The sequence below is a fragment of the Zootoca vivipara genome, chromosome 12 (genome assembly GCF_965207765.1).
Source record: "Zootoca vivipara chromosome 12, rZooViv2.hap1.1, whole genome shotgun sequence".
NCBI classification, from domain to species: domain Eukaryota; kingdom Metazoa; phylum Chordata; class Lepidosauria; order Squamata; family Lacertidae; genus Zootoca; species Zootoca vivipara.
In genome coordinates, this window is record NC_142595.1 from 42,097,232 (window position 1) to 42,124,548 (window position 27,317).

General features: G+C 45.5%; 2 protein-coding genes across 2 annotated transcripts; both read left to right on the plus strand.

Annotated features, from left to right (window-relative positions):
* The first annotated feature begins 1,136 nt into the window (after positions 1-1,136).
* LOC118095616 (vomeronasal type-2 receptor 26-like) lies at positions 1,137-6,289 on the plus strand. The gene is made up of 4 exons (XM_088655252.1): positions 1,137-1,991; positions 2,514-2,741; positions 4,784-4,910; positions 5,388-6,289. The coding sequence occupies exons 1-4, from the start codon at positions 1,155-1,157 to the stop codon at positions 6,287-6,289; spliced, it is 2,094 nt and encodes a 697-aa protein (XP_088511378.1). The 5' UTR covers positions 1,137-1,154.
* Positions 6,290-19,083: 12,794 nt separating this feature from the next.
* Positions 19,084-27,310, plus strand: LOC118095615 (vomeronasal type-2 receptor 26-like). Its single transcript, XM_088654756.1, has 5 exons — positions 19,084-19,210; positions 20,455-20,792; positions 25,269-25,496; positions 26,147-26,273; positions 26,409-27,310. The coding sequence occupies exons 1-5, from the start codon at positions 19,084-19,086 to the stop codon at positions 27,308-27,310; spliced, it is 1,722 nt and encodes a 573-aa protein (XP_088510882.1).
* Positions 27,311-27,317: the final 7 nt, after the last annotated feature.

Sequence of the window (27,317 nt, forward strand, 5' to 3'; positions counted from 1 at the left end):
AAGACCCTCACATTTTACCCAATATCACCTTGGGCTTCCACTTATATGACAGCTATGACAATGCAAGGAGCACATATCTTGCCACACTGCTGCTTTTATCCATGGTGGAGAAATTTGTCCCTAACTATATATGTGATGTTGAAAATAATCTGACTGGGGTCATTGGTGGACTGGATTCTGAAATCTCCTTTTATGTGGCAACTCTTTTGGATATCTATAAGATTCCGCAGGTAAGACACTTATGTACTATACCTCTATTAGTTGCATAGATGAAGAGACAGGGTCCTCGGCATCAGTTCAGGGTGAAGATGAAATTGGAAGGAGAACCATGTACACCACCTTGAGACCCTTGGAAAATAAAGTACGAATTTAGGTGCCAGTGGAAGATTTAGTGAGGAGGGCCTGTCAAATAAGCTGCTGGGGAAGTGGGGGAATTGCTTACAGCTAAAAAACTAACAGGTAGGAGCCAGTACAATAACTATTCCTCTTTACGGCACCACAATGTGGATTTATGGCAAATGGCAGATACCATCCACTTCTGCAGGAGAACAGTAAGAGTAGTTAGCAGCTGATTCACAAATGAAATAAATGTCTGAGAAGAATCAGCTTTGCTGTGTGATGGGGCATGTGCATCATGAAGAAGAAAGACGAAGTTCCAGATAAGAAATGTATATCTGACCTAAGTTGCAATTCTGAAAAAGCCAGATAATGTCTAGGTAATCTGCTGTTTGAGGCATGGTATATTCCTCCATTCAGTTTTATCCATTGTACAAGAGCCTGCCAAATCTTGCAATGACACAAAAAAGTTTCTTGTTTTTTAAATGTAAAATAGACGTAACATCTTACTCTAGTGTTGAAGCATTAACAAGATTTATAAAAAAACGAATATAAAACAGACACAATGCCCCTCTGCAGTCATCAAAGCAAAGTTTTAAAAACCAGAGATGGGAGAAGATTCCAGTTTTCACCCCATTTGCATGTGTGTCTTTTGAATACCTGAGAGAGAGGCACACAAACCCCGAAATATTGGCAAAAGGGCATATTTGACTAACAGGGTTCACCATATAATGATTATGAATACTTGGAAAGAGCTCTACTTTGTCTCTTCTCTTCCTCCATTTCCTCTTTAGCTCATTTACGGCTCTGCTCCAGTGATGAATGATAAAAGCCCAGGGCTTCCCTTCTACCAGATGGCAGCCCCAGAAGCCCTTCAGTATAAGGGAATTCTCTCTTTGCTTCTGCATTTCAGGTGGACGTGGATTGGAGTCATTGCTACGGACAATGAAAATGGAGAAAGATTTGTGCAAACCATTTCCCCAATGTTTACCAAAAGTGGTGTCTGCATTGCACTCCTACAAAGAATCCCCGATCTTAGTTTTAGTTCTGAAATGTTTGACTTGCTACGACAGGGGGAAATTATAAACCGTAAAATCTTTAGCAGCAAAGCTAATGTAATGGTAGCCCATGGAAAATCTTATTCCATGGCAACTTTTAGATGGCTTGCATACCTATCAGAACATGACAACATGACAAACAATGTGAAAAGTAAAGTATGGATAACAACAGCTCTGGTTGAGTTCAGTTCATTTGTCATTCAAAGGAATTGGGATTCAGGAATATTCAATGGTGCTATATCCTTTGAAATTCACTTCAGAAACCCACCAGGATTTCATCAGTATGTTGTGCACAGAAAACCTTCCACCACAGATGGGGATGGTTTTATCAGGGACTTCTGGCAACAGGCCTTTGGATGTGTATTCCCAGAAATCACTTCATACAAGGTGGAAGGGAATATTTGCACCGGAGAAGAGAAGCTGGAGAGCCTTCCTGGAACATTTTTTGAAATGAGCATGACAGGCCACAGTTACAGCATCCACAGTGCTGTCTACGCCTTGGCCCATGCTTTACATGCCATGTCCGCATCCAGACTCAGGCACAGAGCAATGATGTACAGAGGGGGAGAGAAGAATAAGGATCCACAGTTTTGGCAGGTAATAGGTTGAACATGCTCAACAGGAAGAGACCTGTGATTCCCTCACAAAGTATGGGTTTTCGAAATGTTGTCAGCTGGTTCAATCCTCTCAGAGAAGAAAAAGCATTTTTAAGAGAGATGTTTGGAGACAACTGAGATGTCACTGCATTTACAGATAACAAGCAGTGGTAATGGTCAAGAATGATGTTCAGCATTTTCTCTATCCCATATACACCAAATCCTCCCTCAGAGCAGGTGGTCGCATACCACTGTTTTGTCTCCTAGGATGAAGAGGAAGGGAGGAAAAGAAGTGTGGGGCGGTGGAGAGAAAGAACGGTTTTAAAAAATGGGGAAAGGGTGAGAAAGTTTGGGGAGAGAGAAAATTGGTGGTCTCTCCATCCTTGGACCTGACTCCACTCACAGTTGACTTAATCACCACCCACCACTTGCTGTAGGTCCTGCCCACAAGAAAAAGATACTTTAGCCATGTATTAGAACTGCAGCCATTTCCAAACTAGTGCATTTTCTGTTTTCAATCTAGGTCCATCACTTTCTGAGAAGTATCTCATTTAACAATACTGCCGGAGATGTGGTCTTCATCAACCAGAATGGGGAGGTGGTGTCTAGCTTAGATATCGTCAATTGGATTATATTCCCCAACCAAAGTTTCCACAGAGTGAGTGTTGGGAGGATAGATCCACAGGCTCCACCAGACCAATCATTCATCCTTGATGAAGATGCCATAACATGGCACAGTTGGTTTAATCAGGTAGGACCACATTGTTAGATAATTCCAAAGAGATTCAATGTTGCAGAAGCAATTATCGTTCACCTGTATGTCTACTCACTGTCTTATCAACTGCAAGTTACTGTGCAGAATATGACCAATGCATCCAAGTATCAGATTAAGAGCCAAAAGCTTACTGCAAGAAGCTACTCAGGTTATAAAGGAAAATATTTTATTAAGGAGATTACAAAACAGAAGAATCTTTTTACTACAAAATACAGTTTTGCAAGGATAACTGTGCAAATGTACTTTAAGGAACCTAGTTCAGACCAAAATAAAAGCTAGGTTGTTTTACTCTAATCCAAACCTTTAATGGACAGCACCACAAGCTGCTTCTTTCCAAATGTGGTTTTTGCATCACACAAACCTTCATCTGAATATGGGTGTGTTGATCTAGGTCAAATAACAGTTTTTTTCTATGAAAAGGCCTGGAGACAAGAGTACAGGTTTTTTTCAGCCAATCAGGGCCTCAGCATATATATCCGCTGCACTAGAGGGTGTGCTTGGTGAAAGAAGATGAAACCATGAAGTGAAGTTGTGAATGATCATTGTGATCCTGAAGCAATCTTATATCCGAAAGAGCACACAAGTGAAAAGTTGGAGTAACTAAATGGGTTCTTTCTGTCCGCGGGGAGACTGCAACTTGAATATTAAGTAAAAAGAGAAATCTATATTAAAATAAAGAAACGAAATTAGGATTTATTTATTTTTTACAGTTATAAAATACTGGTTTTTAACTGACTGTAAGAAGATGTATAAATAGATAAGCCCCAGGATTTCGCCTTTCTTGCTAAATGGTGGGGAAATGAGGTGGTTGAGAAAAGGAGGTACAATACAGTTGTACCTCAAGTTACAAACACCTCAGGTTACAAACTTGGCCCCAGGATGAGAATGGAAAGAAGAAGAGGAAGAGAAGAGTTTGGATTTGATATCCCGCTTTATCACTACCCGAAGGAGTCTCAAAGCGGCTAACATTCTCCTTTCCCTTACTCCCCCACAACAAACACTCCCTGAGGTGAGTGAGGCTGAGAGACTTCAAAGAAGTGTGACTAGCCCAAGGTCACCCAGCAGCTGCATGTGGAGGAGCGGAGACGTGAACCCGGTTCCCCAGATTATGAGTCTACCGCTCTTAACCACTACACCACACTGGCTCGCACGCTGGAAATTACTCTCCAGAGGCGTGACTGCAGCAGGAAGCCCCATTAGCGAAAGTGCACCTCAGGTTAAAATGGTTTCAGGTTAAGAAGAGACCTCTGGAACGAATAAAGTTCATAACCCGAGGTACCACTGTAATACCAGACGAAGAAAGTGAGGACAGACACAAGTGGAAGAGGTACAAGCAGGAGAACTGGTGAAGATTGAGAGAGTGAATGAGAAAGCTAAGAGCAAAAGTGCTTAGAGTAAAAGTGTAAAGAGCAAGCGACTGAGCATTAGGAATGGATGGCATCAGTCTTCAAAAAAGAGTTATCTCAAAATATGTATTCAAATGTATATATTTTTTCTTAACGTCTTTAGATTTTTGTTGCAGCATTCCAATGAGTGTCCTAGATCTTGGATAGTTTCATTCCAATTCAAGGATTTATCCAGAATTTTTGCTGTTTTGGACTTCACCAAGATTGCATTCCTCAAAAATCCCTTATTTGTCTCTTCCCCAGACAGCATCTGATGGGTCGAAGAATAGGCGTAGCAATCGGCACCAAAATCAGTTCTAGAGATGAAAAGCTAGTTGACAACAAACTCAAAAGTAACAATTATAGCAAACTTCAGAGTGTGCATTAATTGGCAGGGCAATCTATGCAGAAGAGATAGGGCACTGCTATGTGAGCACAACACCTGCACATCCTAGAACAATAGAGGGAATATCACATCACTTCAAACATTACTACTAATATATATATATATGTCTATTCTACATATTGCTGAAATGCTGGGTCAGCTTAGTAACATAGAGAACGGCCCAAGAACAATATGTCCAAACTCATTATTCACTTGATTAACCTTCTGCTCTTCCATTTATGGATTAGACTCAGCCGCTTTCTGTCTGTACTGAGAGATGTCTTCCAGGATCAAGCAAGAAAGTGAAGGAGGGACAGCCACCTTGCTGCTACGATTGCATCCCATGTGCAGAGGGGAAGATTGCAAACCAGGATGGTAGGAGAAATAGATCCAGTCTCAGCACTAATAATTGAAAGGTGTTGTAAGGATGACTGAAGTTAAGTTTCAAAAGAGATAATCTACTGTGTGAGACAGATTCTGCCTCTTTGTGATCATTGTCTTTCAGATAGTGAAAATATGCCAATAAAATGAGAATGACAATGCATGGAGGGTAGTTGGATGGCATGTGGTTCAAATAATACATCAAGGGTGGCCTTGTCACTCCTTCTGAATTACACAGGCTACACCCAGGCTAGTGTGAATAAACATTCAGGTGTCAATGGCCCTGGCTGTGGCACTTACAGGACCACATAGCTCTGAACCAATTAAATTCAACAATACCACTTTGAAGAGGCCCAGACAGTACTAATCATGTATTTTGATTTAAAGAGAGCTCTTTTCTTTTCAGACAGAAAGGAAACATTTCAGCAAACTGATATGATATGAGCTTATTTCTTTATTCCCCCCGCCCAGATATGAATGACTGTAGTAAATGCCCAGAAAAAGACTATCCAAGCAAGAACCGGGATGCATGTCTACCCAAGGATATAAGCTTCTTGTCATATGAAGAACCTTTGGGCATCAGTTTAGCTTGTTTCTCTCTTTCCCTTTCCTTGATCACAGCTTTGGTACTTGGTACATTTATAAAACACCACGACACACCCATTGTCATTGCAAACAACCGAAACCTCACCTACGCTCTCCTCATCTCTCTCCTGCTCTGCTTCCTTTGTGCATTGCTCTTCATTGGCCGACCAGAGAAGGTGACCTGCCTCCTCCGACAAACAGCTTTTGGCATCATCTTCTCAACCGCTGTTTCTTGTGTCCTGGCAAAAACCTTCATGGTGGTTTTGGCCTTCATGGCTACAAAACCAGAATCCAGGATGAGAAAATGGGTGGGGAAAGGACTAGGCCACTCCATTCTCCTTTCCTGCTCCATAGTTCAAGCAGGGATATGTACTGTGTGGCTGGCAACCTCTCCCCCATACCCAGATGTGGACATGCACTCAGTGACAGAAGAAATCATACTAGAATGTAATGAGGGGTCTGTGACAATGTTTTACTGTGTCCTCATCTACATGAGCTGCCTGGCAATTGTAAGTTTTTCTGTGGCTTTCCTCGCCAGGAAGCTACCAGACAGTTTCAATGAAGCCAAGTTTATCACTTTCAGCATGTTGGTCTTCTGCAGTGTTTGGCTGTCCTTTATTCCTTCCTACCTGAGCACCAAAGGAAAATATATGGTAGCTGTGGAGATCTTCTCCATCTTAGCCTCCGGTGGTGGGCTGCTGCTTTGCATCTTTGCCCCCAAATGTTATATAATCCTTCTGAGGCCTGAGCTGAACAATAGGGAACAGCTAATAAGGAAGAAAAAATAAAGAAAAAATAAACCTGCCCTTTGTTGTATTTTGTGCTTTTCTCTGTGTGTACAGTAGAATACTTGGAAAAACAAGTTCAGCTGCTGCCTTATATAGTTTTTTCTAGACTCCAAATTTCCACAGTTGAAAATTCATTTGTAAAATTGACTTACTTTGCTTTGAGCAAAACAATCATACATTTACACATACATTATTCTCTTGTAGCATGTATTGTCAAGAAGACTGAGGTGGAATCTAGACACACATAAAATACATGAAAATCCCCCCCCAATTTATTTATTTATTTGAAAAATGTATTGCCAAAGCTCACCATCACCATTAATGTCACATTTGTATAATGCATTTTACAACACACTTGAAACATTTTATTTCCAGCTATATAGTTGAGTCCTGAGAGCAATTATTGTCAATATATTATTACAAGTAAATCTCTATCTGGTCTTAATTCTCAACCTGGATTGATCAGAAAAAAAAAAGTATTTTCACCAGATATGTGCAGGCTCCACCCCACCATTCAATTTAGAGCCTGATTCGGTGATTCACCCCTCTTTCAGACAGAATCGGTTTGTCCCTGATTTGATTTAGAACCATGAATCCACATTGACATTTGGAAATCAAATATTCAGAAATCCCTTTGACATGAATCAAGAAAACAAAGTGGCATAACATTTTATTTTTTCCCATAGGTTCATGGAATTTGAATTTGAAGATCTGGTTACCTCTTTAAAGGCTTATAACACTACTATATTACAGACATATCCATCCTGTTAGTGTGTCTGTGTGCTCCAAAGTATTTCTAAAAATTGTTTTAAAAGTTAAGAAGGTGTGTTGGCAACTAACCAGACAGATCAACACGAGGTGACATTGAAAGTGGGCACAGTTGTCTCCGCAGTACTGCATAGCTGCCAAGTTTTCCCTTTTCTCGCGAGGAAGCCTATTCAGCATAAGGGAAAATCCCTTTAAAAAAGGGATAACTTGGCAGCTATGCAGTACTGGGGGACTTCCATGCAAGAAACATGATGGTCTATACATCTTTTGTTAGCAGGCTTCCAACAGTGATTATTATTTGGTGATTGAGGATGGCAGACATAAAACATGGCCATCGAATTCACTCTGGAGTAAAGAGTAAACAGGGGATTAAAATCTGAAGCTCTGAGGAAAAAAAAATCATTTTCTCTGTTGGGAGTCTGAGAATCATAGAATTGTAGATTTTGAAAAGACCCCGGGGGTCATCTAATACAATGCACTGAAAAGCAGGAATCCTTTGCCCAATGGGGTGTGTGCTGATGTCATATGGCCCCAGGTCCCCTCAATCATGGGAGCAAGGTGGCACCTGTGGCTGATACTGTTCCTGGCAACCTTGACATTATTATCTGTGACCGTATGTGTCTGTTTTTAAATGTGCCTAATTGCTTCCACATGTGTTTACTAGACCTTGGCCTGGTTCGTGACATAGGTGAAATTCTATTCCATAGTTCTGAATGCACGGCAGCACTTTGGCCTTGTTTTAGTAGCTAGCATCTCTGTCTACAGTGTTTCAGATCCTGCCCTGTTTTTCCTCATATTGAGAGCCTTCACACCTTATGAAGCAAATCATTATCCACTCTGACTTCTTGGGATATAGGGAAGACAATGGCATCAAGCTTATGGAACTGGATTTCCCTGTCAACTTCACCTACCACATCCAGCCTGCCTGCTTCGCAGGACCTTCCATCTCCTTCCTTCCCAGGACCTGGGAAGTAGCCAGGATCAAAACTAGGGGGGGGCAAGCCATAGTCGTTCAGGGGCGGGGCCAAGGCACGGGAGGGGAGGGGCCACGAAGTGGGAATGTGGGCGGGGCTACAGGGCCAGCGGGCCCGATGACATTGTGGCGGCGGCGGCAGCGGCCACCTTGTGCTTCTGGGGCTGGCGAGAGGGGGTGGCTACCCTGCTTGGCTGGAGAGGATGGGAGGGTTGGGCAGGCGAGAGGGGGTGGCAGGGCAGGCGAGGGCGAGGCAAGGCACGGCCGCAGACACGACGGCTCCAAGGCATTGCTGCATATCAGCATAATATTTCAACCATGTCGTGGGTTCAAGCCCCACCTTAGGAAAAAATTCCTGCATTGCAGGGGGTTGGACTAGATGACCCTTGTGGTCCCTTCCGACTACAATTCTATGATTCTATTGATATATTGCCATAGCATATGCATCATTCTGCTTTCTTTAATTGTCCTAGACATAGCAGCCAACTCCTAGAGGCCTAGGTGCCTCCCCCCCAATTACTGGTAAATACCGTATTTGAAAGAGTCACCCCCCCATGTTGATGGGCTTTCTATGTGGGGCTTATCTCTCCCCCCCCCCCCGTATTTTATTAAGGATGGAAGAGGGAGGGAAGGAAGGAAGAAATAGAGAGAGGGATAACTCATATTTGTGGGTGCCTCTGGGTGACGCTGTGATGCTGGAACTCTGCAGCAAGAGGACGGGAGGGTCGGGCAGGTGAGAGGGGGTGGCAGGGCGGGCGAGGGCGAGGCAAGGCACGGCTGCAGTCACGACAGCTCCGAGGCATTGCTGCATATCAGCATAATATTTCAACCATGTCGTGGGTTCAAGCCCCACCTTAGGAAAAAATTCCTGCATTGCAGGGGGTTGGACTAGATGACCCTTGTGGTCCCTTCCAACTACAATTCTATGATTCTATTGATATATTACCATAGCATATGCATCATTCTGCTTTCTTGAATTGTCCTACTCCTAGACATAGCAGCCAACTCCTAGAGGCCTAGGTGCCTCTCCCACCCCCACCCGCAATTACTGGTAAATACAATATTTGAAAGAATCATCCCCCCATGTTGATGTGCTTTCTATGTGGGGCTTATCTGCCCCCCCCCAGTATTTTATTAAGGATGGAAGAGGGAGGGAAGGAAGGAAGAAATAGAGAGAGGGATAACTCATATTTGTGGGTGCCTCTGGGTGACGCTGTGATGCTGGAACTCTGCAGCAAGAGGAAGATACCAGTACGCCTGTACAGGAGCCTTGTAAGCAGCTTTCTCTCTGCTTGATTTACAGCAGGCACGTCCAACAGGTAGATTGTGATCTACCAGTAGATCACTGGATGTCTGTGGTAGATCACTGGTAGGTCACTGGCACCCCTAAAAAAAGCTCACCCAAAATTTTCCTCCTCCCTAAAAAAAGTTGAACTATGACCTGAAGCCCTAAACAAAAATGGGCCTCCCTCCCTCCTAAAAGAAGCTCAACAAGTTTGACCTAAACCCCCAAAAACAGGGCTTCCCTTCCTTAAAAAAACTCAACAGCTTTGACCTGAACCCCCCAAAAGGGGGTAGATCACTCCCAGTTTTTAACTCTGTGAGTAGATCAGAGTCTCTTGGGAGGTGGCCACCCCTGATTTACAGTATACAGATGCAGGAGGAGGGGCAGACTGGAACACCACTGCTTTTTATAAACATCACTGTGTCTGTCAAAGCTACAGCCCCCCCCTTTCTTATTCACTTCCTTTTAGCCTTGCAGAGCCACCTTAGTCAAATTGAATCCTCTGCACCCTCATTAAATCGTCAATAGTCTTAATGCTATTCCTGAATACTCATTAACAACTTCCACTGAAGAACAATAGGGTGAAGTGGTCAGCTATCGAAACTTGCCTGGAGATATCTGCTCCATTGTCTTAACTGCTTAACTACTGGTAGCCACTTTGCTTTATTTATTTGATGTGTTTTTGTTACAGCTGTCCCCCCCCCCCCCAGGAAGCGGAGACTTAGCTACTCTTGCTAAAGCAAAGCCCTTTCCACTTCAGTTTTTGGAGGGGAAAAGTGCTGGTTATGGTCTGTAAAATACATTAATTTTTTGCTTCTAGGGGGGGCAACTGCCCCCTCCTGCCCCCCCTGTCTACACCCATGTCCCAGGTTTGGTATTGGGTCACAGGCTGGTGGAGCATCCAGCCAGGAGGCAATGGCCTGAAGGATAGCTAAACTTTTGCTGGGGCCCTGGGAGTGCCCCTCTGCTGTGCCTCTCCTGTGTTGCTGGACCTTGCAATCTTTACACGGCAAGCTATGTCAGCAACAGATGACGACCTCACCAATGTTAATTTCCCACAGTGCTCTGAAGCAATGTTACTTCCTTCAATCAAAATCTCCACAACCTTTGTATTATTTGATTGCCCCCTTTAAATGTAAATAATACACCAGTGTTTCAGAGAGAGGAGGGGGAACATACCCTTGATTGATGGCTTCTTCGGAATAATCTGATTGCAAATGTACACCTTGAGCTGCTATTCACCATGTTCTGGGGTCTTAAGGGTGCCTTTGAAAAGGGCTAAACCAATAATCTGCTTAATTTGTTGGTTCAGTTGCTGTGGCATTTTATTATGTTGTTTTCAATATTATCTTGATAAATTACATTGTTTCATTGTTAACTGCTTTCAATCGTCCTAGTCAGGCCCATGCAGAGCTTGCCTGAGGCCCCAGGGTGGGAGTCTTGTTCTTAGCATAGCAGTGTAATTCCCAAGACCCCTGGCTGGCTTAGGCCACAGAGGCCTGGGGAAAGTTTACCTGGCTGCCCTCCCCCCTGCATGAGTCTGCTTCTACTGCAGGGTTGGTAAGCCTATAGTCCTCAAGATATTGCCCTACTACAATGCCCATAATTTCTTACTGTTGTTCATACCAATTGAGGCTGAGGGAGTCCATTAACATGAAGCCCCAAATGAACATAGGGAAACTGCTAATGTGAAAAGCCTGAATTTCATATATATTGCTTTATGTAATATGTAGTTTTGTGTGCACCACTCCCCCTGAACCTGGCCCTGTCCACAACTGAATTTAATGCATTTAAGTCCTGAATTTAAGTCCTTCCATTTCTTTATACTTTTCACGCTGTCCACACAACATCCTCCTAATTCCAATTTCAGTCCACATTACCTCCCCCAATAAAGTTGATATTTTTCATGGGTAAATGTGAGTGCCTGGAGGCGGTTGGAGGATGGATGGCGGCTAACAGATTGAGACTGAATCCTGACAAGACAATTCCCATCATCTCTGACTACTGGTCCTCTTAGCTAGGGATCATGGGAGTTGTAGGCCAAAACATCTGGAGGGCCGCAGTTTGAGGATGCCTGGTCTAGGCTAACAGATTGAGGTTGAACCCTGACAAGACAGAAGTGCTGTTTGTGGGGGACAGGAGGCGGGCAGGTGTGGAGGGCTCCCTGGTCCTAAACGGGGTAACTGTGCCCCTGAAGGACCAGGTGCGCAGCCTGGGAGTCATTTTGGACTCAGCTGTCCATGGAGGTGCAGGTTAATTCTGTATCCAGGGCAGCTGTCTATCAGCTCCATCTGGTACGCAGGCTGAGACCCTACCTGCCTGCAGACTGCCTCGCCAGAGTGGTGCATGCTCTGGTTATCTCCTGCTTGGATTACTGCAATGCGCTCTATGTGGGGCTACCTTTGAAGGTGACCCGGAAACCACAACTAATCCAGAATGCGGCAGCTAGACTGGTGACTGGGAGCGGCCGCCGAGACCTACATTGGCTCCCAGTACGTTTCCAAGCACAATTCAACGTGTTGGTGCTGACCTTTAAAGCCCTAAATGGCTACGGTCCAGTATACCTGAAGGAGCGTCTCCACCCCCATCGTTCTGCCCGGACACTGAGATCCAGTGCCGAGGGCCTTCTGCCAGTTCCCTCACTGCGAGAAGCAAAGCCTACAGGGAACCAGGCAGAGGGCCTTCTCAGTAGTGGCACCCGCCCTGTGGAACACCCTCCCATCAGAGGTCAGAGAGATAAACAACTACCTGACATTTAGAAAATACCTAAAGGCAGCCCTGTTTAGGGAAGTTTTAATCTGTGATATTTGATGTATTTTAATGTTTGTTGGAAGCCGCCCAGAGTGGCAGGGCAAGCCCAGCCAGATGGGCGGGGTATAAATTATTATTATTATTATTATTATTATTATTATTATTATTATTGTCACGGTGCCTGGAGAAGGCTACTTCAGAGTAACGACTCTACACAGCTCTGCATTTTATGGTTTTATTGGTGCTGAGTATTTACAGTGCTAATGGCAGTGCTATTTACAAAGCATGTGAAGGATGTCAGGGAGGTGTTGCAGCGCCTGAAGGAGAACCACCTGTATATGAAGCTGGAGAAGTGCAAGTTTCACACCAGGGAGGTGGACTTCCTGGGCTACAAGCTATCAGACAAGGGGCTAGCGATGGACAAGGACAAGGTGCAGGCCCAACAAAGATGCCCAACGCCTACTAGGCTTCGCCAACTTCTACAGGAAGTTCATCAAGAACTTCTCTCGCGTTACGGCTCCCATCACTGACTGCCTGAGAGGCAAGCAGAAGTTCAGGTGGACACCAGAGGCGCAAGCAGCGTTCGAAAGCCTCAAGAGGGTGTTCGCTTCGGACCAGAACCTGTTCCACGTGGTGCAGGATGCGCCCCTACGCGTTGAGACCGATGCTTCAGACAGAGCTTTGGGCGCCATTTTGCTGCAACTGGATGCCAACAGAGAGTGGAGACCCTGTGCCTTCTTCTCCAGAAAGCTGACCCAGCCAGAGCGCAACTACACGGTGTTTGATAAGGAACTTCTCACGATCCACGCTCCGTTCCAGCATTGGAGACACTTCCTGGTGGGCGCTAAGCATCCCATTCAGGTGTGCACGGACCACAAGAACTTGGAGTTCTGGAGAACAGCCAGGGTGCTCAACCAGCGGCAGATACGGTGGGCAGAGTTCTTCTCGCACTTCAACTTCTCCATCCACTACATACCGGGGGAGCAGAACGTCAGGGCGGATGCCCTATCCCGCAAGCCAGAGTACATGGAGGAGGAGTTGCCACCAGCACCCCGTCACATTTTCCCCCCATCAGCATGGTCCTGCGGAGCAGCAGTGGTGAGCGAGGCAGAACTCACAGCACTGACGGCAGCAGATGAGTTCGCCACCCGCATCTTCAGAGAGCTGCGAGGGGGGAGGGAGCAGGCAAGAGACTTTGAGGAAAGGAGGGGGTTGCTTTTTTACAGGGGAGCCCTGTACCTGCCCACCAACCAGCTCAGAGGTAAGGTCCTCAAGCAGATGCACGACAACCCGGCGGCGGGTCATTTTGGAAGGGACAAAACCACTCACCTAGTCATGAGACACTTCTGGTGGCCAGGGGTGCGGGAGGATGTTCGGGACTATGTAAGGGGCTGTGACACCTGCCAGCGAGCAAAGGTGGTCAGAGCACCACCAGCAGGATTGCTGGAGCCATTAGCCACACCGCACAGGCCGTGGGAAGTAGTGTCCATGCACTTCATCACCGACCTGCCGTCGTCCAGGGGCAAGACCGCAGTGTTGGTGGTGGTGGACCTCATGTCCAAAATGTGCCATTTTATACCGTGTGCCAGGGCGGTCTCTGCAGAAGAGACAGCCAAACTGTTTGTTGACCACGTATTCAGACTGCATGGATTACCTTTAAGAGTTATTTCGGATAGAGGCCGCCAATTTGTTTCCAGGTTCTGGCGGCGGCTCATGAACCTCCTGCAGGTGGAGGTCAGCTTGTCGACGGCTCGGCACCCGCAGACCAATGGACAGGCGGAGCGGGTCAACGCCATTCTGCAGCAGTACCTGAGATGTTACGTCAGCCAGAGGCAAACGGACTGGGTGGATCGCCTGCCACTGGCAGAATTTGCCTACAACAATGCGGTGCACGTCTCCACAGGGGTGTCGCCCTTTAAGGCCAACTACGGGCGCGACCTCAGATCTTTCCCGGAGAGGGAGGGGGAGGAGGAGGAGGAGGGCCCACAGGCAGAGGATTGGGCAGAGGAACTGGAGACGGTGCACCAGCAGCTCAGAGAGCACTTGGAGAGGGCCAAGGAAGCGTACAAGAAGGGAGCAGATCGTCACAGGCGACCGGGGGAGGTCATCAGGGTGGGGGACAAGGTTTGGTTGTCCTCGGAGGGCCTGCCCACCAGAGGGAGGTGCAAAAAGCTGGCACCCAGAAGGTTGGGCCCCTTCACGGTCACGCAGCAGGTAAACCCGGTGGCATTCAGGCTGGCACTGCCAGAGGACATGAGGGTACACCCAGTGTTTCATAGATCACTGCTGTCTCCGTACAGGGAAAGTGGCAGGTTCCGAGACAGCGCACAGACCCCCGAGGGAGGGGTGGAGGGTGGAGGCAGGGAGCCACTCAATGAAGCAACGGCCATCCTTGATTCACGAAGGGGGGTGGGGGGCCTGGAGTACCTCATGGCATGGGAGGACGCCCCGCCATCCCAAAATGAGTGGATCCAAGCCACTCAGATACAGGAGGAATTCTTAGTGGAAGAATTCCACGCCCTCTTCCCACACAGGCCCAAGCCCTGGCACATGGAACGGGAATGGGAGGAGGAGGAAACACAGGAGGGGGAAAGCAGTTCACCATGGAGATGGGAAGCAGAGTTTGAGGTCACGGAGGAGGAGATATGGGCAGTTCCGAGGTCCACTCAGTCTGAGGACGAGGTGGACTGGCAGCAGATTTTCACCCCCACCAGTTCTGAGGCCACGGACTTTTTGGGATTTCCCTCTTCACAGGAGGAAGGAGGGAGACAGAGGGACTGGGGGGAGGTGTTCACACCAACCGGATCGGACAGCACGGAGTTTCTAGGTTTTCAGTCACCACTGACACCCGAGCAGCCTCTAGGGAGGGGAGAAGGGGGGCCTGGGGGGGGAATGGATGTGAGGGGCAAGGAATATCACGAAGCTGTAGCCTCCCCTCCTGAGTTCCAGCCCAGACCCGAGCGAGGCTGAAAAGAAGGAAAGCTCCAGCTCAAGTGGGGAAACAGGAAGTGGGTTCCAAGGCTCTGGCAGGGAAAGAGAGCCATCGTCCCAGGTGGGACAGGAAGGGGAAAGGAAGGGGGGCAGGCCAGTCCCCCCAACTCCGGAACTTCGCAAAAGGCGTCGGGGGAAGAGGATGGGTCTCCCCAAGTTATTATGTTGGTGCAAAACGCGCCAAAAGCCACTGGGAGGTTCTGATTCAAGCTAAACAGATGGATCTTTGTAAATAGCACTGCCATTAGCACTGTAAATACTCAGCACCAATAAAACCATAAAATGCAGAGCTGTGTAGAGTCGTTACTCTGAAGTAGCCTTCTCCAGGCACCGTGACAGCAACCTCCCAGTCTTTCTGGCTACTTTGGAGCGGCAGCGATGAGTGCGCAAGAAGCTGAGCAGTGGAGGCTGGAAGCCGAGGCCACAGCACAGGAATTGCGGAACGTACAGACCCTGGCAACGCAGGCACACCAGCAATTACTTGCAGCTCAGGAAGAAGCACAAGCAACGCGGGAGGAGCTGAACAAACTGGCAGAGCAGGTGAGAGCGAAAGATGAGACTGAGAAGCAACTCAGGGTGATGGTGGCGGAATTACAGAAAAAGCTTGATGAGGAAAAGGCTGCAAGAGGTGGGGGGGTGCCCCAGCCCCAGCTAGTCCAAGTGAGGAGGGGACAGACCCTAGTCACCAAGTTTAGCGGCGACCCGAGAGAGTACCTAGGCTTTGAGACGGAAATAAATTATGCGCTGGAACTGCATGCGGCAGAGTTCCCAGATGACGCGCACAGAGTCTCCTTCATCATAGAGTATTTGATGGGGGCTGCCAGAGAATGGGTCAGACCGCTCATCGCGCAAAAAAATAATTGCATAAAGAATGCAAAACTCTTCTTAGAAGCGTTAAAAATCATGTATGCTAGTGATTCGGAGATGGAAGCCACAAAAGAGCAGCTGCACAACTTAACACAAGGGAAATCGACAGTTCGAGACTATTGGGCGAGATTCACCATGCTAGTGCACAAACTGGGGTGGGATTTGCACAGTGAGCCAGTGAAATCAGCCTTCTACCTGGGGTTGCACTCAGACGTTAAGGATGAACTAGCGAGAGGTCCGAAACTGCGGACGATGGAAGAGTTAAGCAAAGCGGTGCTAGTGGTGGGGGTGAGACAGGAATCCAGATGGAATGACAAACAAACGACACGCGCAGCAAAGCCTTGGTTCCCACGCTCCCAGGACAGACCACATTACCAAACCCCACCCCAGGGCCCACCCCTAGTCACGCCCAGACCGAGCTCAGAGCCGGAACCGATGGAGATCGGTGGAGCGCGCGCGCGGGCTTTTCAAACCCCGGCGGCGCCAAGACGCAAGGAGGGAAGAGGCGGGAATTGCTTTCTCTGCAACTCCCCCCAGCATCGCGTCAGAGACTGCCCTCATCGCAGGGAGTGGCAAGGAAAGGCGGGAACGGTTGTGCCTTCCCCCACTGAAGCAGCACCACAGCAGGGAAACGAGACAGCCTGGCTGCAGGAGACAAGGGGCAGCAGCCAGGCACAGTTAGCACAAACCGGCCCCAACCCGCCCACCCGCACAGCGAGGAGCAGCGACAGCCCCCCCCCCCAGAGCAGGGGTGGTTCTAGAAGTGACGCTAACGCTCCCAAATGGCTATCCCCTGACGGTACTCGCGTAATTGACAGTGGTGCCTCGGCTAACTTCTTCTCAAGAAACTTTGCAGAAGCACACCAGATCCAACTTCTGCAGCTGGATTTCCCCCTGCACGTCTCCACCATAGACGGCAGGGAGTTGCTGGGGGGGGGCATCACCCACCAGACCCCCCCATGAGAATGGCGGTGGGACGACACTCAGAGACACTGGCATTCAACGTCACCACCATTTCCGACCCCCCCATCGTCTTGGGCATGAGCTGGCTGGCGCGCCATGACCCCTCCATCAGTTGGCACCAGAGATGCATCACGTTTGGATCGGACTTTTGTCTGGAACATTGCATGCAGCGCCAACCAGGGGAGGGGCCTCCCATCGCCACAGTGGCCACCATGCACATCAAAGGGGGTGAGGCAATACCCAAACCGTACTGGGACCTACAGGAGGTCTTCAGCGAAGCGGAGTCCGACCACCTACCCCCACACAGGTCCTTTGACTGTCAGATCAACCTGGTGCCAGGGGCCACGCTACCCCCAGCCAAGCTGTACTCCATGTCAGATCAGGAACTGGAGGATCTGAGGGAGTTCATCGACAAGAACCTCAAGCGGGGATTCATCAGAGAAAGCAAGGCAGCGGGGGGCAGCCCGGTCTTCTGGGTGGACAAGAAGGACACGCAACAGCGCCGTCTGGTGGTGGATTTTAGACGGCTCAATTCCATGACGGAACCGGTGGCTTTCCCAATGCCCAGAGTGGATGATCTGCTGACAGCGGCACGCAGGGGCAAGATCTTCACCAAGCTCGACCTGAGGGGGGCGTACAACTTGATCAGAATCCGGGAAGGCGATGAGTGGAAGACCACGATGTTCACGCCGCTGGGCTCTTTTGAATATCTGGTGATGCCCTTCGGTTTGCAAGGGGGCTCAGCATGCTTCCAGGCCTTCATGCACCACGTCCTGGGGTCCCTCCTCTTCAAGAAATGCCTGGTCTTCCTGGATGACATCCTTATATACTCCAATGACCCCGAGCAGCATGTCTGGGCTGGAACTCAGGAGGGGAGGCTACAGCTTCGCGATATCCCTTGCCCTTCACATCCATTCCCCCCCAGCCCCCCTTCTCCCCTCCCTAGAGGCTGCTCGGGTGTCAGTGGTGACTGAAAACCTAGAAACTCCGTGCTGTCCGATCCGGTTGGTGTGAACACCTCCCCCCAGTCCCTCTGTCTCCCTCCTTCCTCCTGTGAAGAGGGAAATCCTGGTGCCCCTGTAAGTGGAAATGGAAACTTCTGTTAAAGTTTAATTTAGTTTAGCTTAGTTTTGCAATTCCACTGAAACTTGCCAGATTTCAGCTGATAATTATCTCCCCTGTAATTACCCAAAAGACAGTAACTAACACTTCCACTTATCACACTCCTCACTCCCTAAGAACTTGCATTAGACACTACCAAATCTAATGAGAAAGTCTTGTCAATGATAGTATAAATGAGCGTTCCCCATTGCCATGCAGAGGAGCAGTGGGAGGCACTAGCTGGAAATCCCCCAAGGGAAGAAGGCTCAGGGCCAGGGAATTGGTGGTGGGGCGGTGATGAGGGGTCAGAGGGAGAAGAGGGAGCAGACTGGGGGGAAGAGGTGTCAGAAGGTAAAGAGGTAACAGGGTTTCGTGAGCTGGAAGAGGCTGAGACAAAGAGCAGACCAGACTCAGGGGCTGAGGAGGGAAGCCAAGAGGCAGTGGTGAGGCAAGCTGCTGAAGAAGCCAGGGAGTCTCCCCCTCCTGCTGCAACCAGCTCCCCTCCCGCCCACCCCAGTTTCCTAGAACACAGAGAGAAATGATCAGAGCAGAGCAGAGATTGGTTGTGTGCAGATGCAATCCGCAACTGTTTGGAAATAAACCCTGGAGAAGAGGGGACTTGGATAGTTGTGGGAAGGCAGGAACCATTGGTCCCTGCCACATTGGGGCAAGACCTACTGGGAAGAGTTGCTGTGGTCACTAGGCCTGAGCTGCTTTTTGTAACACTGTTCTTTGTTGCCTGACTTAAGTTTGTTTCTGACTCCTAACACCCAGATGTGGTGCCCTCCAAATATTCTGGACTACATCCATCACTCGTCAATAAGGGACGGTGGAAACTAAAGTACAAAACATCTGGAGAGTGTTATGAGAAGGCTGGTATAAATATGCAATAACAACTGGTGTTAGGGAGTAAAAGCCGGCAAGGATTCACTAGTATGATCAGGTGGTGTTTATTTTAAAAAAGCAAAAAACAAAAACTCTGGGTTTCACACATATGGGCAGACTAAATGGCATATTTGTTCTGGCAGGTTATTTTCTTAGAGGCTCTAATGATACTGCTATGGTTAGAAATAGGGGGGTTTTGGTGTGGAGATAATGGTCATGATGGTGGTGTTACTGATCTTGAAATTGATGCTACTTCCTTGTGTAGTATGCAAGACTCACATTGCTAAATGCCATGTCCACAATCCACACACTCCATTGCACCTGTATCACCAGGAAGGTAACCTCATCATTGGGACTATTGCATCTCATGGCATCCTCAACTACAATTCAATAGCCTTCACCCAGGAACCCCCACCAATATTACTTGAAGACCTTAAGTAAGGACTTAGTATTTTCAATATTGCATTTTGATTCCTTCTTTTCTCCCTTTTATACCATGGAAAATAAGTGGGATGATCACGTGTAGCGATACCTGCAAAGTTGTGCTGTCATCTGCAAATAATTTTCCATATCCCTCTAATTGGATTGGTTGTCTCCTTGGTCCCCCCCCCCTTTCTTTTTAAGTAGAGCACATAAGAGGACTCAGATTCCTTTTAAGGAAATTCCAAGCAGATATTTGGAGGGCTGGTCCATCACAAAGATCCATTGCCTCTAGTACTCAAAAATGCTCTTATCCTTCATGGGTTTGTCTAATATAAATTAAGTAAGTTTTTGGCTATGACTATATCCCATGACACATAGTTATAACGTGAGCCTTATGATGTAGTACAGGGGTCAGCAAGGTTTTACCTGCCTGGGCCAGTCAAGTCCCACAGAGATCTCTTTGTGGGCCGGATCACGTGTGCGCATGCAATTTTGGTGTCTGGGCATGTGCAAACACGATTTCTGGTGCCACGGAAACGAGTCCCCACGCCACACTGGTTTAGCACAGCACGCAGGGACTCGCCGAGCAGGCGGCTCGGTTCAGGGGTGGCTCGTGGGCCGCTTAAATTGCCCCCATGGGCCGCAGGTTGCTGACCTCTGATGTAGTACAACATTTTTTTCCCCTCTGAATGTTCCACCTTTCAGCTCCATTGGATTGACCCTAGGTGTGGTATTACGAGAGAGGGAGAAATAGGTCTGTCCAATTTCTCCATATTGTACCTTATCTTGGGATCCTCTATCATGCCATCCCTCTGATTTCATTATCTTCTACAACTTTGTTAAATTAATAGTGTTTTCATTACTCTTTTAAGAGTCTTTTAATTTTTATTGGTAAACTGCTATAGTGTGGAATAATAATTTTATGAATATAAATTTATGTCTCTCTGTGTTAAATAGCACCTCCAAAGGATTTCGAATCATATAGCATCTTTTAGTAAAACCAACTCTAAATAACTACCTTGCCAAGAAAGTATAAGATGTGTCTGTTTTTCACCTATCTAATCTTTGTGTTGACCAAAAGGATTGCCTAGTATTCTTATATAAATACTATAATGAAGAGGATGATATAGAACATACTGGTAGTTGTGAAAGATTTAGGTAGTGTGACATATCCTTCTGATACAAAATGCAACTCTTTTTCTAGTGCAGTGCCTAAGAATTACCAGCACATCCTGGCCTTGCAATTTGCAGTGAAGGAGATCAACGGAAACCCTCAGCTCTTACCCAATGTCACTTTAGGCTTCCACATCTATGACAGCTATTTCAATGCCAAATGGACTTATCATGCTACAATGTTGCTGATATCATCATTGGAGACATTTGTCCCCAACTACATCTGTGACATGAAGAAAAACCTTTTAGCCATCATTGGGGGGCTGGACTCCCAAACTTCTCTTCAAGTGGCAACAGTCTTGGATATCTATAAAGTTCCACAGGTAGGATATTTCTCACTCTCTGTCCTGTATGGAAATTTACCATATCAATGTTGGATTATGTAGTTTCGAGAGAAAAAATGTGTACATCCCAAGTAACCAGAAAGACATATCTCAATCTCAGAAATAATTCAGTAATGAACAAGTAATGTGTGGTCCGTCTCACTTCATACTGTTATGAGTTTGGAGTGGTAGTGTCCAGACTCCCTTAAATCTCTGAATTCAGTAAAGGGTTAGAAATCAAGCAAACTATTAACTCCCTGAATCCAGTAAGTGTTGGAAATAACACAGGCCATCTTCTGCATCCCATAATAGCCGAGTCATTAACCTAACAAAAGGTAGGCAGTTGGGCCATCAGGTGATTCTGTGTCTGTCAGCTACATTGGGTGAAGCCTCTCCCTAAGATAAAAAGGCCAGTGGTATTTTTTGGTATTGCGATTGGTAGTGTTGTGACCTAACAAAGCTGAGGCACTCTGCAGTAAGTAGTCAGAGAGCATGGCTGCTTGCAGTTTTCGATCCAAGGCTGCTGCACCTATGGGAGAAGCAGGAGACCCTCTTGGAGTGTAGTGCTATAGACCCCTTCACCGTAGGCTCGGATTGTATATATGTGTATATAAACCATATATCATAAAGACATCTCAGTGTCCACCTCATTCCAAAAAGGAAACACGAATCCCACGTAAGCACGTGGACCCCTTAAATCTCACACCACTCAAACATCGGGGAGGTGTGTAACAATACTTTTGCCTGAACACATGTAAACATGGAGGGTGAGGGGGAAATGGTAGGCACAGCAGCAAAACAAAGAACTTTCATTGGTTTTCAATGTTTCTGGTGGTAGCTGCCATCCCCTCCCTCCCTTCTTGGCACTATCCCCTGCCTCTTCATTTGAGGCATTTTGAATGTGGTGGAGCTATAGAAAATTGCCGCCTACCCCTTAAATTAAACAGTTGTGGGATTGGGATAAAATATGAGAGAATTTTGGGAACTTCTCGTCTCCTGATAACTTTTGCCTCTGCTGCAAGATATATATGCATTATCTTCCTATAGTTAAGGTTCTAAAGAGGGGGCATTTTGATCCAAATGGTGTCCAGTGTGGTTGCAGTTCTTTCCTAAACAATGACTCTATTGGAAGTTCTTAAAAATGCCATTGTTCCCTCTGTCCATTCCATGAAAACCTAGCAGTTATATACATTATAGCATTGTTGTAAGGACTGTTGATATAACATGTTTCAAGTGCACTAAGTAATTAAAACTGGTCCATTTAAATGGCCATTGTATATGCCACTTTCTTCCATCCCCATATTTCTCTTTAGCTCGTATATGGCTCTGCACCGCTGAGGAATGATAAAACCCCAGGATTTTCATTCTATCAGATGGTCCCCAAGGAAGGCCTCCAGTATCAGGGAATTCTCTACTTCCTTCTGCATTTCAGGTGGACATGGGTTGGGACCCTTACCTTCAACGATGAATATGGAGATAGATTTATACAAACTGTGGTTCCACTTTTCTCCCAGTGGGGTATCTGTTTTGCCTTCACAGAGAGAACTCAGAAAATCAGTTTTGTCTCAGAATATAATGATTTGTTTAACAAGGGGGCAAAAATTCATGATAATATAATGAATAGCAAAGCAAATGCAGTTGTTGTCCATGGGGAATCGTATGCTATGACATTTTTCAGATGGTTGCCATACCTATCAGAAGGAGAGCAAATGTCAAGTAAACCAAAGGGTAAGGTGTGGATTATGACTGCCCAGATGGAGCTCACTTCATTTCCCTATCAAAGGACTTGGGACACAGAAATACTCCATGGGGTTCTCTCATTCACAACTCATTCTAACGATCCACCAGGATTTCAGCAATTTCTTGAGAGCAAAAATCCTTCTAACTCAAGAGGAGATGGCTTTATTGTGGAGTTCTGGCAGCACGCATTTGGTTGTGTATTCAGAAATCACGTTGCTGGCAACGTGGAGGGAGATAACTGCACTGGAGAAGAGAAGCTGGAGAATCTTCCTGGTCCTTTCTTTGAAATGAGCATGACCAGCCACAGCTACAACATCTACAATGCTGCCTATGCTGTGGCTCAAGCTTTCCATGTCATGTCTACATCCCGAGTCAAACATAGACCAATGGTAACCAGCGGAGGACTGAAGCTTCAGCATCAACATTTGTGGCAGGTAATGAGCCGAACATCTCCATTTAACTGTTTGCCTCTTCACTGTGTACCACTGAAGAAGGAACCCTTGAAAACTGAATAAATACCAGAAGCCCACAATTGGTATTCATTTTCTGATCAGGGCAACTTTAGAGTATAAATGCAATAGCACCTTTGGCTGGATGGACAATATTAAGATCAAAATATGTTAGAGCTTGGGAGTTTCTGGAAACAGTTGTGTCTAATAATAAATAAATAAATAAATAAATAAATAATAACAGTTTATGTCTAATAAAAAATAGAATAGACCTATTTCCCCTTGCTAAATTGACCTTGTGAAGCAACCTAACTTTTAAAAAAATGAGGATAAGGAAAAATTGGATGGAAGCATACATATTGACTTTGCATCAACTGACCGATGAGGAAGCTTCTATAGCAAAGGTGTCAATGGACCTTATAGTATGAGTTACACAGGCAGCGACCATTTTGTGTGCATTCATTTGGCACATGAACCCTGACTTGCAGGGTTTTTTGGACCTGAAAAAGGGTGGAACAGGAAGAGGAATGGGGTGGAGCAGGGAAGAACAGTGGAAGACTGGGACTTATGTGTGCTCTGCTGACACACACAATGATCCAGAGCACATTCCCCCACACAAAGAGGGAACTGCCTGTACAACAGAAAATAATATTTATAATTTATTGGACTCACTAACATTTGTAAAATGTTTATCTAAGACTTCATGTTGTTGGAGATGTAGTAAGGGTAATTCTTCTTTAAAACACATGTTTTTACAATGTTGTATACTTACTAAGTTTTGGAAGAAAGTAGTGGGTTATATAAATATGACTGTGAAGGAAAGTTTAAAAATTTCAGAGGAAAATGTTCTTTTGAATTACATATTCATCATATAGAATTTGACAACTAGACAACATAAATACATTCTTTGTGTCCTTACTATGGCCAAAAGACTGACACTGCTGCAGTGGAAAGATAAACGTCTGGCTCTTTTTAATTAATGGATTGAAGATATGACTACATTTACAACAGATTACTTAAAGACATAGGCATGGACAAATATAATGATATTTGGAACATATTTGTACAAAATATAGTAGGTTAAAAATAAACATATATGTATTTGGATAATAATAATACCCATGTATTAGATAAGTATGTATAGAATTGTAATTATTAACTCTTATAATGATATAATGAAATATATATATATATATATTGCAAAATCTTTATGCATTTTTTGAAAACAGCTTTGACAAATTTCCCCAAGCAGTTTACCATATGTATATAATATAAGTTCCTTTCACAGATGTATAGATTTTATGGACACTTCCCCCTAATATATGCATTTATATACACATTGTTCGATTTGAGAACTGCACTGCAAAATTCAGAGACGTATGGATTTGAAAGCATAATTGTATTTCAGTTCACATATTTGTTCAAAAAGTCTGAATTGAGTATTAAAATGCAGACAAAATTGTATTTCGCCTCCATCACTACTCCTTGGAATTCTAAGAAAAGTTTGTTTTATTCCTTGCAGATACTGTGCAACAGGCATACCCAAACTGCGGCCCTCCAGATGTTTTGGCCTACAACTCCCATGATCCCTAGCTAAGAGGACCAGTGGTCAGGGAAGATGGGAATTGTAGTCCAAAACATCTGGAGGACCGAAGTTTGGGGATGCCTGCTGTATAACATTGTCCTCTTTGTGTGTGTGTGTTCTCTGTACTCCTCCCTAACAAGAGAGTCTCTCAGCATTCTGAGGCTGCTAAATGCTCTCAGTCCTCATTGGGATGTCTGGGGGCTTGTGCCCTCCTCAGGGTTTCTTTCCCCAAAGTCTTACTTTGCACCTCTGTAAACTTTGAGGTTCCTCCAAGCCTGTTCATGCCTCCCTCTTACATTAAATGATCATGTTGTTTTGGTAAAAGACAGAATAAAATTTACCTCTGAACTTGGCATATAGAAGGAATGATACAGAAACCCACCACACACAGAGAGAGAGAAAGAGAGAGAGAGAGACAGACAGACAGACAGACAGACAGACAGACAGACACCATGAAATCCACAGAGCCACCACTTTCATTAACTTTCCAATGGTTTACAGTTGTCTGTTAATTTCTGAAACAGACTGCCATGATTCTTGAAAATCTGCAATTGAAAATAAACTTCAAAAGGTGAGAAGAAAGAAAATTGCTTCCATCCAGAATGGATATTTAAAGAGTTCAACCTGAAAGATGCAAGACTTCATTATCCCTTCCTGAATTTCAGCCTTTATTAAATTCTTGCCATTTTCTTTTCAATATAGCTCCACCGTTTCCTGAGGGGTATCTCGTTTAACAATAGTGCTGGGGACATGGTTTCCTTTGACCAGAATGGGGAAATAGCAGCCGGATTTGATGTCAACAACTGGGTTGTTTTTTCAAACCAATCCTTTAAAAGAGTGAAAGTTGGGAATATGGACCCCCAGGCTCCTCCAGACCAAGCATTCACTATCAACGAGAATGCCATAACATGGCATAACTGGTTTAACCAGGTAGGATGTAACTGTCAGCTATTCGTTAAGATTCCAATTTTGAATGTGTATAATCATAGCTGCCAAGTCTCCCGTTTTTCGCGGGAAACCCCCGTATTTAAACCCGTCTCCCGCTGTTGTAAAATGTTGTAAAAGGTGTTTTTTTAAAAAAGTTTTTTTTAGTTTTTTTTAAAATCAGTACAAACACCAAACTAAAAAGACATGTACCGGTACAACAACAAACCATAATAACACAAATTTAGGGAAGTTTAGGGAAGCTTATAATGTTTAATAGACTTAACAGTCCAGGGGTACTTTACCTTTTTACCTTTACCTATTTTGTGATATTGATTCGAGCATATACCAGTAATTTCAGGTTTGCACTATTAGATTGTCCCTATCAGCCTAGAACAACAAACCCACTTATACCAAAATGAACTTTAGTTGTTGGGAAAGGGATGGAGAAGTGCATGGGAAAATGGGCTGAATGAATAATGGGAAGACAATCACGTATAAGCAAAGCAGAAAGAATGCTTAACAAACAGGTCATCTGAGGGGGTTTTTATGTAGTAAAACACAAAACCTACTAAAAGTACTGAGTTTTGTTCTTCCTTTATTATTCTGTATTATTCTGAGAATTATATATTTTTTCCTCTTTCACTTCAAATTAGACACAGCCTAACTCTGTATGTACTGATAGTTGCCTTCCTGGTTCTAGCAAGAAAGTGAAACAAGGAGAGCCATTTTGCTGCTATGACTGCACACCTTGTCCACAAGGGAAGATTTCAGACGAGGAGGGTAAGAAATATATGGTACAGATTTATATCTGGTTCCCTGAAACTGAGAGCAAGATATGTTGAAAGAAGGAAACAAGAGTTAGTTTGGTGATGAGATTAATACATTGAGAATAATACAAAATATTTTCTTTCTCAGACATGAATGACTGTTATGAGTGTGAAGATGAAAAGTATCCAAACAAACATAAGACTATATGTATTCCCAAGCGTGCAACTTTCTTGTCCTATGAAGAACCTTTGGGAATCAGTTTAGCCTCTTTTGCTTTTTCCTTTGCTTTCATTACAGCACTGGTGCTGGAAATATTTGTGAAGCACAGGGACACTCCCATTGTGAAAGCCAACAACCGGGACCTCACCTACACTCTGCTCATCTCCCTTTTGCTTTGCTTCCTTTCTGCATTACTGTTCATTGGACATCCTGACAAGGTGTCGTGTCTCCTCCGACAAACTGCTTTTGGCATCATCTTCTCAGTGGCCGTTTCTTGTGTCCTGGCAAAAACCATCACTGTGGTTCTGGCTTTCATGGCCACAAAACCAGGATCCAGAATGAGGAAGTGGGTGGGGAAAGGACTGGCAAACTCTATTGTCCTCTCCTGCTCCCTTATCCAGGTAGTCATCTGCACTCTATGGCTGATGATCTCTCCTCCATTCCCTAATGCTGACATGAAGTCAGTGGCTGAAGAAATTGTACTGGAGTGCAATGAAGGATCTGTCATGATGTTTTACTGTGTTTTGGGTTACATGGGCTTTCTAGCTCTTGTGAGTTTCACTGTGGCTTTCCTCGCCAGAAGATTGCCTGATAGTTTTAACGAAACCAAGTTTATCACATTCAGCATGTTGCTCTTTTGTAGTGTTTGGCTTTCCTTTGTCCCAACCTACTTGAGCACAAAGGGAAAATACATGGTCTCTGTGGAGATCTTCTCTATCTTAGCCTCCAGTGCTGGGTTGTTGGGTTGCATCTTTTCTCCCAAATGTTACATTATTTTGTTGAGACCTGAACTGAATGATAGGGATCTGTTAATTAGAAGGAAGTCTTGAAGAATGC

Bases quoted from the DNA above. Each gene is read 5' to 3' on its own strand.
- LOC118095616 (XM_088655252.1), top strand. From the start codon at position 1,155: ATGAATGATAAAAGCCCAGGGCTTCCCTTCTACCAGATGGCAGCCCCA. The intron at 1,992-2,513 runs GTAATAGGTTGA...TTTTCAATCTAG, and splicing joins AGGATCCACAGTTTTGGCAG to GTCCATCACTTTCTGAGAAG. The intron at 4,911-5,387 runs GTAGGAGAAATA...CCCCCCGCCCAG, and splicing joins GAAGATTGCAAACCAGGATG to ATATGAATGACTGTAGTAAA.
- LOC118095615 (XM_088654756.1), top strand. From the start codon at position 19,084: ATGGTCATGATGGTGGTGTTACTGATCTTGAAATTGATGCTACTTCCT. The intron at 19,211-20,454 runs GTAACCTCATCA...TGAAAGATTTAG, and splicing joins GCACCTGTATCACCAGGAAG to GTAGTGTGACATATCCTTCT. The intron at 25,497-26,146 runs GTAGGATGTAAC...ACTTCAAATTAG, and splicing joins GGCATAACTGGTTTAACCAG to ACACAGCCTAACTCTGTATG.